The 13,168-nt window shown below is 29.5% G+C and overlaps 1 protein-coding gene across 1 annotated transcript in view; it reads left to right on the forward strand.

The window, feature by feature from the left end:
- The window catches only part of LOC129968899 (cell adhesion molecule 2-like), a 177,988-nt gene that overhangs the window by 128,828 nt on the left and 35,992 nt on the right, over positions 1-13,168 (forward strand). The window contains exon 3 of the mRNA XM_056083234.1: positions 3,466-3,601. Within this exon, the coding sequence (XP_055939209.1) occupies positions 3,466-3,601 (136 nt within the window). The remainder of the gene's footprint in view (positions 1-3,465; positions 3,602-13,168) is intronic.

Raw genomic sequence — 13,168 nt, forward strand, 5'->3', positions numbered from 1 at the left:
TTTGGAAAACTCTTCTAGAAATCGGAATACACAAAACAGAAAGACACGTAATAATAGATCCATTATAAACTTACGATATATTAATAATATATTAAAATATTGAAGTCTTGTTATTTAAAATTTAACACATGTAGAATTTCAAATATTTTCTCTTATAAGTTACAGAAGCATAATCCGTGGGCTATATAAAAAGTATTCAATCTTGGATTTCGCCGCACATGGTAGTGATGCTAAGTAATCATGACAGTTCAGAATGAAAGAAGGCACCTTAATGCACATGATTAATTATTTTTCGTTTGAAAAAACTAGCCCCTCCCATGTTACCGTCAAGTGAATTGCTATTATTTTATTTCTCTTATTATGACTGAACGAATTGCGTAAAAATACTATATGGAATATTATAAAATCTTGATGTTTCCCAAAGCAAAACAATTCATGAAAGCTTGATCTTGAATTTCTGGGAGAAACAGGGTATTTCAGTTGTTCGATAACTTTCCTACTCTCCAGGTATGCTTCTTATTGCAACTTCTGTTTGTTTCCAAATTTGATGATGTCATTGAAAGAATCCCTTCTTGGGAATAGAGAAGATATAATGCTCAATGCGACTGTGAAGATAAGCATCAATCCAATAAAAGGCTTAAACATTCAGGGGAAGAACCCGTGGGCTAAATTCATAAAGGCCAAGAAGTCTGTTTTGAAGGAAATTAGGGTCCCAACACCATCACAAATAAATAATTTTTCAGAAAAATGTCAGATAATACCTTGCGTGTGTGAAATCCACTGGATTAAGTTGAAATTCCTCACTGGATTATTTTCCAACTCAAGAAGATCAAAAACATTTTTTAATACAACCAAACAAATGACCCATGATATATTTTCGAAACGTATCCTTAAAATAACTGGCATCCTAACATATTACCATAAAAGATGAATTTTACAAATGCTTCAACTTCCAGAGTTAAAAACAATAAAAATTGATTACAAAATCCAGCCTAAATCAAACTTCAAAAAAACTCAAAGGAGAAGAAAAATAACAAAAGTTTATAAAATAAAAAAGAAGAACAATAATATTTTTTTTTCAACCAGCACAAAAACTTTAATGGAATTCTGAATCAATAAAAACAAATAAAACTTTCCATTCTCGAATGACATTTAATAAAGAATCCATTTATATTACGAACAAGATTTTAAAGTTTGATTTGAAACAACAAGTCTACCTTTATAAGACATTTAGGCGGTTAATAATCAGTTAATTAAATGCCTTCTCTTCCTCAATTGCAGTTACATATTAATCAATACCGGTGAAAAGGAATTAAATCTTGGGAATGAATGAACAAAAAATTCCCCAAGAGCGAGATTCCCTTCTTAAATAAACGTCTGAGGTCGAAATTAATTTACTCAAAGAAATAATTAATTAAGAAGAGAGGCAAACAAAGTTATCAAGCTAATAATAATTGTCTAGTGGACTTAGCTTGGAAGAATTAATTAATGGCTTTCAAAGAGATGGAAAAGACATTTCCACGTCTCAATGCAGTTACCATCGTTCATTGGTGGAACTTATTTGCTTAATAAGCTAATTCACGCCTTTCTGCAGCTAGGATGTCTTCATTTCATTCAAAATAGCACGTAAAAAAGATGAATGCGGTTTTGTATTCCCCTTATTTTTCTTTGAAATGACGATAGACCTTTATTCAAATTGTCACAAAACAAACAATACTGGTTCTTATTCAGATAAAAACTTTAAATGGATTTTATAATAAATCAATTCTTGCCTTTTGCAAATGAGTTGAAATAGTTCATCTTCATTTTAATGAGTCTGCTTGTTTTTCTTATATTTAGTAAAAAATATTCACTATTTACTTGGTGAGCTTCTAGTCGGTATACAAGAGATACGCAAACTTTTCTGTAGCTTGAATATCTCAATATCAATCAAATTTAAACTAAAAAAAAGAAAGCAAATAAGAGGTATATTCCTTATTTTCTTTATAATGATGATAAATTTTTATCTAAAAAGCTGCAAAATAAACAGTGACGGAATATTTTCAGAAAGCGAAATATAAAAGTTTCTACAATAAATAACCTCATGCCTAGAATAATAAATGCGATATTTTAGAGGACAATATTTGACCTCCATTATCGTGAGTCTTATGCACTCTTTTTACATTTAATAAAATTAAATATCACTCATTTCGTAAGTTTATGATAAAGAGTTCTCAAAAATATTTTTGCGTCATGTTGATGGGTTCGGAATTCCTTATTTACTTTAATAACGAATAATTTTGCAAACGGTTTTGAGGTAAATATTTACTTTAATATTTTAAGTTTATCATCTAGTCTAAAATGTGTGACAAACAGATGCACGTGGGTTTAATATAAATAAAATATGCAGTAAATAAATAAAAAGCAGCATGGCATCCGTATAATTTAGGCTCGATCATTTTTAACTGAAAAAAAATATGACTTTTACAGAATAGTTTGTAAGTATTTATTATGGATTTTTGAATGCGCTTGCATCAGTTTTCATTATTTTGTTTCTACTTAACCGTATATTAGATGCAAAATATCTTGTAAGAACTGTGATGAGAGAAACAGTTCTTAAATACTGATTTACCGTTTCCTCAGACGTGATAACCTTCTTTAAATGAATAAATTAATAATTGCTAAATAAATTTTACTATTCATCTCAAAAGATTCCAAACTGTTACAGTTTCATAACTCAATAACTTTGAATCAAAGAAGAAAAGGGGTAAGAAAAAGTGTTATCTAAAACTTTTAAAACCAGGCTTTTGATATTTACAATATAAATTTACAATTTTTCAATGATGCCTAGCTAAATGATTACTATTCACTGGCATTGCATGACTTCCGTTTAATACGTCTTGGTTTGTCACTTAATTATTAATTAACCAAATTAATTAATTATCTAATAAGCTAAATGAATTCCTTTTCTTATTCTAATTTAAAGCCTAAAAATATTTTAACGTAGTATGACTAGAAAAAATGGCCCTTTAAAGGGTTAAATTATGGTACTAGGGTACTAAGCAAATACATAGTTGGACATGCTTTGAGAGGTCCTAGGAAATGTCTCCTTCTCCCAATCTCATCTAGCCGGGTGTACGTAGCGAACAAAGCACGTGCCTCGGATTTCAATCATATTGAACGGAAAAGGAAGGAATTTCCGGGTGTCTCGGTATTTGCCATAGCTGTGTTAAAAGGGCACTTGGGGCCTTTCAGCATTGACGGAATTAAGTAAACAAATAAATTTATCAGCGAGTTCTTTTAGTATATACTGTAACAAATTTTTGATTCATTTATCTAAAAAACAACACTATAAATGCACTTAAAATTCTATTCACTTCATGTTTTATGAATTGAGTTCTTCAAAGTTATATATTGTTGTGTGTAATTTTGATAAATATATTGTTACATCTCTCTGTATCTATAAACAAAAATGATTTTACACAGCTTTCAAAATCTGGGAGCCAATCCGTATATTTGAGACATGTGGACCTGAACAGTGGTGGAACTTACAGATGTGAAGTATCGGCTGAAGCACCTGAATTTCAGACGGTGGCAGCTGAAAAGAAAATGGATGTTTTTGGTAAGATACAGCTTTTACTTTTCACGAATTTGATATCGTGTATATTATAATACAGTTTCGGGGTCTGTTTTCAATTTAAAATTACACATCTTGGTTTCTCTAAAAATAAAATCATCTGTAGAACCCATAATTTTAAATTGTAGTTATTTTTTCTATATAACCATCTTACTTTTGAATTATTCGTTTAACTCCCCTTGTGTAGTTAATATGAGGATTCTGAAATAATTAGAATTCTTTTCTTACTCGTGTGTGATTGACATATTAATTACTATTATTTAAAGATTAGTGAACAGACACTATATGAAACTGAAATTGGTAAAAAGTTTTATGAAAATTATCTTCATATGGAGATAAATACTTTTCTGATTCTTCATAAAAATCCTTATTTTGATGTAGTATTTTATATTTTGTGACTTGGGATAATCTAAATGATAATATGTTCCAGAATAATAACAAAATCATTCATTTGTAAATCGTACAAATGATCTTTTTAAACAAAATGTGCAAGAGTATTGTTACAAAAATTTTTCTGCAACAAAATACCGTCAATCAATCATAATAACGTAACGCATTTAATCGCTATAGTTCAGCAGCTTGCTTGCTGTCTAATCCTCCAGTTTCTTTTACTTGTCGGAGACTCCGACTTCTCTTACACACCACTTTTGACGATACACACGACTTCCCTTCTTTGCATTGTTGAGAGGGATTACGGCTCAATGGGGCCGCAGGCCCCACCATCCATAAATCTAAAAATGGTTAACTTTGGAGTGATATGAAACTGAGCTTAGTAATTACAGTGCATCATACATGGTTTATTTTAGTTTGGAAGTATTGTTTTCTTGTGTGTGGGAAAAAAAGGGGGTTATGTATTATTTGTCTGCAATTTAAATTGCAAGGGCACAGCGAGGTCTGCGTTTGCTGCAGGTGTCGTTTATATCATATGTCGGTAGGTTACTTAGGGTGGAGTTGTCTATATTTATGATGTTTCCATAGAAGTTTTGGGCTTGTTTGAGGATGAATTGTTTGATTGGGGGGATGTTCAGAGCTTTAATGATTTCCGCATTTCTGATGAACCATCTGGCCCTGACTATCATCCTTAATGTTTTGTTTTCCAGTGCGACTAATACTTCTCTTCTCAGCTTCAGATTGCCCGTCTTTTATAGTTCCGGGAGGCGGGGCTGGAATATTCAGACCAATCAGAGCGTACCAGAGTGTATCTTGGTTCCTACTGCATATATAGTGAAACTTCTCAAACTTTCCAGTATAATCCATTTTGTCGCCAAAGTCGCCAAATTCATCGCCAAGCCGCCAAACGCTCGCCAAGTTTGCCGCCAAGCTCTGAGGTCATTGACGCAGCACCCGCTCAGCATGCACAGGACAGATCTTACAACTTTTTTCCCACGATGACACTATTCATGCCGGGTAGCAAAATTACAGATTTGTAACAATATATACATGATATTAACCAACATTCGGAATACTGAACAACATAGTGAGATATCGTGCAATGCCTTATGCCAATAGGGTACTTGATTGAAACTTGTATTTTTATTCTGATAAATTTATCCGAAATATTTTATATTTAAATGATGGATTTATTTTGCCTTTTTAAGAAAATTTGTTTTATTTTTTCATCTGTCAATAGTAATCCAAGTCTAAATTATAATACATTATTTCAAAGAAATATATAACTTCTTAAGACGTATTCTATTGTATTTAAGCCTTACCTGAAATATTTCTATAACTAAGAATCAAATCTTAATTTGAACCATTTACCTTATACCAGAACCTCTTATTCTGGAGGATAAAATTTGATTAATGCATTTGATTTTTCTAAAGCTTTCAAAGAAGATGACATAGCTTAAAATATTATAGGAGAGTGTCTGATTTAAGAGTTGACTGTGTGAAAATATTTCTGTCACTATCACCGTTACATTTAATTTCCTGACACTTGAAGAAAATGGTCCAGGAAACGGAAAGTCACGAGAGGCAACAAATGATGGAACGAGTAAAAGAAGGATTTAGAGAAATATTCGAGTCCTTTGTGGGACTCTGAGAAAATTTGTTCTAATACTTTTTAGAAAATTAGAAAGAGGAAATATACTGCAGATGTAAAATATTTTATTGCCAGGGTATGCAAATTCAACTACATTGTCCTTAAGGGCTATTTTTTAAATATAGTACTCCTCAAAGGGTTAATCTTTTTTTCATAAACTATACTTTGCACATGATATTTTATGATTGATTCTTTTTCTATTGTCAATTCCTGTGAAATATGCACCGTGTCTCAATACCTTCTATCTATGTCATCATTGGTCCTGTTTATAATGGTCTTGATTAAAAATATTTTGAGCTACCAATTTATGCCATACTTATATTGTTTAAACGTAATTCCTGATCTTTCGATCCGCTCATCGATTTTTGCAGGTAAAAAATTGGTGATGCTATTCAAAAATTTAAAATTCTTCTAACTGTAACCGCATCGATGGCAATTCTATTTGTTTTAATCATCACGATATTAATAAAAGGCATCTCAAGTACATACATTCATTTAAAAATTTTTGAATTTTCTTTTCGACTGTCTCAGCGAATAAGTCACTAGGAGTTTATACAATGGGATAATTTTTTTCAGGATTAATTATCCTACATTTTGAAGATACATATATTCTAAAACCATTATAAAACGATATTTATGCAATAAAATAGTCATGGAAGTATTTCACTTAGATATTATTTTAGTTATCTCAAATAAATGGAAGTACTTTCTGGGAAAACAATTTAGAAGTAAAACGGAGGCAGTTATAAATTGTAAAGGCTCAAACAATAAATAGCAGAACAAATATATTTGACGCATTGGAGCAGATAAAAAATAAAAACATACATTCAAGATTTGATTTCCATGATTAGTTTAATTAAGTTATATTAACGTCCTATTTTAAAGCAACACCAGGGCTATTCCGGGACGGACCTCGTAATTTTGAACCTCAGTTAGATGACGAGGGCGATACCTGAGCTGGCACCCCCCTCTCCACGCCACACCAGCGGGAGGACGTTTGGCATGACGAATTTAACGTGCAACAGACCACCTTACACGACGCTTCTTCCTTGGAATCGGGTCTCGAACCTGAAACCCTACGGCTCACAAGCGGGGATCTTACCACCAGGCCACCGCGGCCCCATTGATTTCGATGAATATTGCTATACCAATCTCTTCATAAATATGTATATTATTTAATATAGCCTTTTTTTATTGTTTTATATACTTTCTCATTTGGTATAAAATCGATAACAAATAATTTTGAAATTACATAAAAAGGGTCATTAATCCATTTTTCGGTAGTAAAAGTAAAATTATTGATTTTTGCTTTTAAACATCTGACAGAATATCTTCTCTTTAAACTATCTACTTTAAGAATATAAAAACATTAAAAAGGGATAAAGTATGTTCCGCACTTTATGTCATGAAAATTTATTGTAAAATTTTCCACTAAATGTATAGTGCAAATGAAAGTGGTAAACAGTGTTTCCTTATTAAATCGAGGGGTGGAGGGTGACCACCGCTAGTGGAGTCTAGATTATAAATGCTTCTCAAACAAATTCAGAAATATCAGATTTATATAAACTTTTCTTTATTAACCGAACAAAAAGATTGTCTAGACTTTCGTAAACAACCAATAAAAAATGTTATCATAAGGATTAAATTCACAGCAGTATTAATAGTAAAGAAAAACGTAGGGATATACATTAGAGCACATAGAATGGCAAAGAATTTTAGATAATGTTATATTAAAAAGTTTAGAAACTGCCATTTTTTTAAGCTCCTTTTGCCATAAATTTATATTTAAAATCTTTAAATATTTGTAAGATATTATGAATTTGACATATATATGGTTTAAAATTTCCCAAAAGGTAAAATATAAAATATAGAAAAATGAAAAATATATAAATAATTCCATAATGTTCATGTAAATATATACATATTATTTATGTTGTTATGATGGTGTAAGAAAAAAAATTACTTGACAAAAATTTTAAGTTACTAGCAGTTAATTCACATTGAAACCACTTTTTTTTAAATTAAGATAATTTGTTTGAAAAAATGCTAATAGTTGCCATTAAAACACACACACACACACACACACACACACACACACACACACACACACACACACACACACACACACACACACACACACACACACACACACACACACACACACACACACACACACACACACACACACACACACACACACACACACACACACACACACACACACACACACACACACACACACACACACACACACAAATAGCTACACAACATTTCTGCTGTAGCCATTTCATGACTGGCAATTTCTACAAACTCTGTACAGCGTTGGATTTGATATGATGTGATACTTTTCTGGCGCAACTTCCTTTTCTAGGATATGATGCACCGAAAACACAGTTCACTTATCGAGTTTCTATTTAGTTCTATAAAATTCATCGTAAAAACTGGTAAAAGCAGTAGGTAAAAGTATAATTGTAAATTTAAATTTCACTAAAAATTCCGATTTTCCTCAAGAACGGGAATAAATTAGTGTGAGGTCTTTCTCTTATAAGGAAAGACAAGTTAAAATCAGAGGAGTTAAAAAAGTTGATACGGCCTCTGTAAAAATCAGAACACTCAATTAAAATATGACGTATAGTCAGTGCAACATTGCATGAACCGCACACAGGTGGAGATTCACCAAATAGTAAGTGTCTGTGTGCGATACATGAATGGCCGATACGTGAAAAATCCACACACTGTAAATTTTTCATCCAGATAAATCAAAATTATACTGTAAATTTTTCATCGAGATAAATCAAATTTGTATTACAAATTTTTCATCAACATAAATTAAAATTTTATTGTAAATTTTTCACCCAAGTAAATTAAATCATATTGTTAATTTTTCACCCAAGTAAAATAAATCATATTGTAAATTTTTCACCCAAGTAAATCAAATCGTATTGTAAATTTTTCACCCAAGTAAAATAAATCATGTTGTAACTTTTTCACCCAAGTTAATTAAATCATATTGTAAATTTTTCACCCAAGTAAATTAAATCATATTGTAAATTTTTCACCCAAGTAAATTAAATCATATTGTAAATTTTTCACCCAAGTAAATCAAATTGTATTGTAAATTTTTCATCAAAGTAAATCAAATCGTATTGTAATTTTTTCATCAAAGTAAATTAAACCATATTGTGAATTTTTCATCAAAGTAAATTAAATCATATTGTAAATTTTTCATCAAAGTAAATTAAATCATATTGTAATTTTTTTCATTAACTGCATTTATGTTTATTAAGATTATCTTGATACTTGATGTGAATAACTAACTTTTTGATTTGTCTTTACTTTTAAGTTTATCAATACTTTAATATATTCATTATTTTTGGTTGAAGCAGAAAACTTAATAAACCTACAAGCCATTTTTATACTTTTTGCGATTTGTTAATTTATGGAAAAATTACAATATATAAATAAGATAAAGGCATTTCAGAATTTTCTAACGTTTCTTTGAAGTTAGCGGCACTCTCAACATTTGCCATTTTTATTATACAGTGATCGATTAATAATTATTTAAATAAAAACTGATTAATAACAGTTATAGCTCTGATCCAAAACAACTCTAAACCTTGGAAAGAGAATTGATTTGTAATTTAGGATCGCATATATATATATTTTTACTGGTACGTCGATTTGTTTTTTCCCTTCATTTTTGACACGACATCTCAGGCTTTATTTTTCATTATATAAATTTTTCGTCATCATAGATTATATTTTCAAATATTTAAACCAAAAATACCATATTTATGACTTTATAAATAAATTCTCAGTATGTAGCATATATATATTTCACAGTCCTTTACACATGTTATACGAATAGCAAAGAAACTACATAATTTTTTTTAATTGCCGTGATTTATAATTTTAATTAATATTATAAAGAATTCGATGTACGTCTTTTTTACAAAACAATATTGACTTTCAATTACCAATTGTAGCAGATATCTACTTTAAAGAATGATAATAGATACTTCTGAGGGATGATTTTTGAGATTTTAATCAAATTTTTAATTAACTATAAACTTTTGTTAATATAGTATTATAATAAAAAAATAATTTTGGCACAATGTCAGCATTTAAAAAAAATATTTTCATTGATACTAATTTATTAGGTTGCAAAGTTTTATTTTATTTAAAAAAAATCTTACTAATAGATATTATTACTGCTATGACTGAAATCGTTTACATCAAGTACTGAACTGTGTGATTTTCTACCAATGCTGAATACTAAAAATAAATATTATTTTTATCTTCGCAATTTGAATAAAGAATCAGAAAGTGAAATTACATTACTTCAAAAGATAACGTGCAATTTGAAACGAGGTACCCAAACATTTAAGAATTTGTTGGCATTTCAATGTTATGGGATTCCATTAGGAAAGTTCACATCCATATTAAATCAAATTGGAAGAAATGTTTTAAATAGTTCGACTTTAATGTATGGATATACTTTGCTGAGAACAATTAGACCGGCATGAAAAATATAACAAATTTAACTGAAATTTAACACATCCTACACTCCTGTCGAACTAACTGGTCATAGATGAGAGCTATGCAAAAATATTTTTCTCCTTGAAAATGCAAAACTTTTAGTGATTAACTCCTTAGTTTGAACTGTATTTTGATGATGACAGTCTACTGCACAATAACTTTCTTTATATAAATAAATAAACACCAATTTAAGCAAAAAATTGTTATTTTCCTGTCTTGTTGACAGTAAATGACATGTTTTAAAATTTGACATCTAAAACTCACTTTTTTTCTAATTTATTTTTCAATCGGCCTTATGACTTTATTCTAAAGTTCCAAAATGTTTTTTCTTTCACTTTCTAGCCACAAATAGGTGTTAACAGCATAAAATCTACAACTTTATCTAGAATATTACTTTCAAGCTGAAGTAATTCGGCACTTGTTCAAATTCCATTTGTAAAAGAATTGCGAAATGACTATTTTCTAAAAATAAAAGTCGTAACACTATTACTACTCTGCCTTACTAAGAAACCAAAAATGTTTTTTTTTTCCAAAATTGTGAAAAATAAAAGCATTTACTATTTTTTACCATTGCTTCAGCTACAGATAAATGTCCCGTGAAAATATAGCGTGAACAAAATACTTTAGTTTCCACCTTTTTGTTTTTTGTACTTTACGAAGACTAAAAAAAAAAAAAAAAAAAGAAAGAATACACTATTTAAAAAAAAGTTGTTTTCCATCTATAATGCACTCTATATTTTAAAGTCATTCCCAGCAGTATTATATCATAGCACTTGATGTGAACGCTTTATGCTTTACCATAGTTTTCTATATTTCTATGACATTTATAAGATCCATTTTTACTGCATATAAATAATACTCGCTGTTTTCTCTATATAAAGAACTCTTTCAGAGTAGACTAAAAATTATGATCAGATAATATTTATCAAATTTGGAATGTCATATTTTAATAAAATATACAACATTTGAAATATAAAGCTGCGGTATAAATATAAAAATATGGATAAATATTTGAATCATAAGTCTTAAAGGAATAGGCATTTTCTTGTGCTTTATATGAACAAATTATATCGAGAATGAAACATTACAGTTCGAAAAAAGTATTATGCATTTGGCGATATGCGTTGCGTTGAACGTTTTAGTTTCGTGAAAAATCAAATAGTATTGAACAGATTAATGTAACATCAAAATCACTGCATTAGAATAATTAATTACTTGGCATAAAAATTATGAAGAACTAGCCGTCTTTGACTACTAGGTTGCTCGCCAATATTGACTTTTTAGGCTATTAAATGATTAATATGAAATGCATTTTAAAAATTTCAGTTTTATTTTATACGCTTTTAATTGAATCATTCTAAAAGGAATTAATGTGGGCACACATTAAAAGTGTATATACTATGAAATATAAGCGGAATTGAAAATCCTATTTAGGAAAAAATGGTAAAAACATTTTTTATTTTAACATTGGTAAAAGCACGCTATTGAATATTTTGATGGTTGAGTTTGAATGTCATAGTATTAAAAACCTCGTAACATTGTAAAATGAACTTGAAAAATGTATTAAAATTGAAGGAAAAATTCTGTACAGAAATGAATTTGGTATCATTAATGGGGTACTTTTTTAAGTTATAAAATAATGCAAAAACCGTTTTGGGAAATTAATAGTTTAATAATTTTGGAAGTCATCTATTTCCAAAAGGTACGTCAAACTGTGTATCCGTAGTGATGGTTAAGCCTATTTTCACTGTTGATTATTAAACTCTCTGATTAAAGATTTCTAAATTTCTTTTACATCTTCTAAATGAAATGTTTGGCACAGCAAGCAGGATTTATAATATAATAATTTGATTTAATTAGCAAGTGTTGAATTAAGTGTAGTTATAAAAACGCTGAATAAAGCAGCCTGCTGAAACTTTCGTACATCCATATGTTTAAATTTGATTACTGCAATCAAATTTAAACTTCAATTCCGTAGTAAAGAATAAGTGCGACTTCTATGCCACGTATGTTAGTGTTTTATATATATAGATTCCTTTCATTAATATTTTAAAAGATTTAAAAGTCTAAAGGTTAACACAACTTCATCATTAATGTATGCTATTTAAGAAATTTACTATGTAGGAATATTCGTCCGGCTTTACTCATTCAGAATTTTCTCATCTTAGTGGAAAGGAATCTATAAGCAGTGTATATGGAGTTTTAATATTTTAATTCTAACAATTTCGCACTGGTACAGATAATCATTTTGCCTAAAGGGAATTTCTAAAAGAATCCACTATTAATTTTTAAAATCTTAGAGTCATGATTAATTCCATAAATACGCTGCAGAAAATTGAGTAACGATGCACTACAACTACGTATATTTAACCTGTATATATCAGTAGCTAATTACTATGAGAAAATATTATGAAGTATCATGCGAATTTTGTCATAAATTACATAAAATAATTCGAAATGAACAGGCATGATATTCTTGTATAACTCAGTGATTATAAGTGATATTTGATTGTGATTGCTAAAAGGAAGATTTTACTTTAAATAAATATCAGCAAACTTATGAAGACATATTACCACAGTGGAAACGTTTTGGCAGAGATTTAAAATATCGTTGATAGGCTTGATACTGAATAGGGAAGGAAAGATTGGAACAATTTAGTAAGCATCTTTGGTAGACTCGGATACATTAATAGTATAAATTCAAGACTCCAGAAATTCTCAGATCAAATTTGGGGCATTGAGCTTCGTTCTTTAAATTTTGACCTACTCAGCAGATGTCTTGAAGTCCTCGACACTCATTATTCAGTACAATAAATGGTGTTAAATTAACCCTTTAACTGTTTTATTTTCTTTATATCTAATAAGATGACACCTTCTATTTTGGGAATATTTTCTTATTTTGATTTAAATGGAAATCCATTGAATACTTGACTTATCTATGTACTCGAAGTAATTTTAATACTGAATTATAA

The sequence above is a fragment of the Argiope bruennichi genome, chromosome 5 (assembly GCF_947563725.1).
Source record: "Argiope bruennichi chromosome 5, qqArgBrue1.1, whole genome shotgun sequence".
Taxonomy (NCBI): Eukaryota; Metazoa; Arthropoda; class Arachnida; order Araneae; family Araneidae; genus Argiope; species Argiope bruennichi.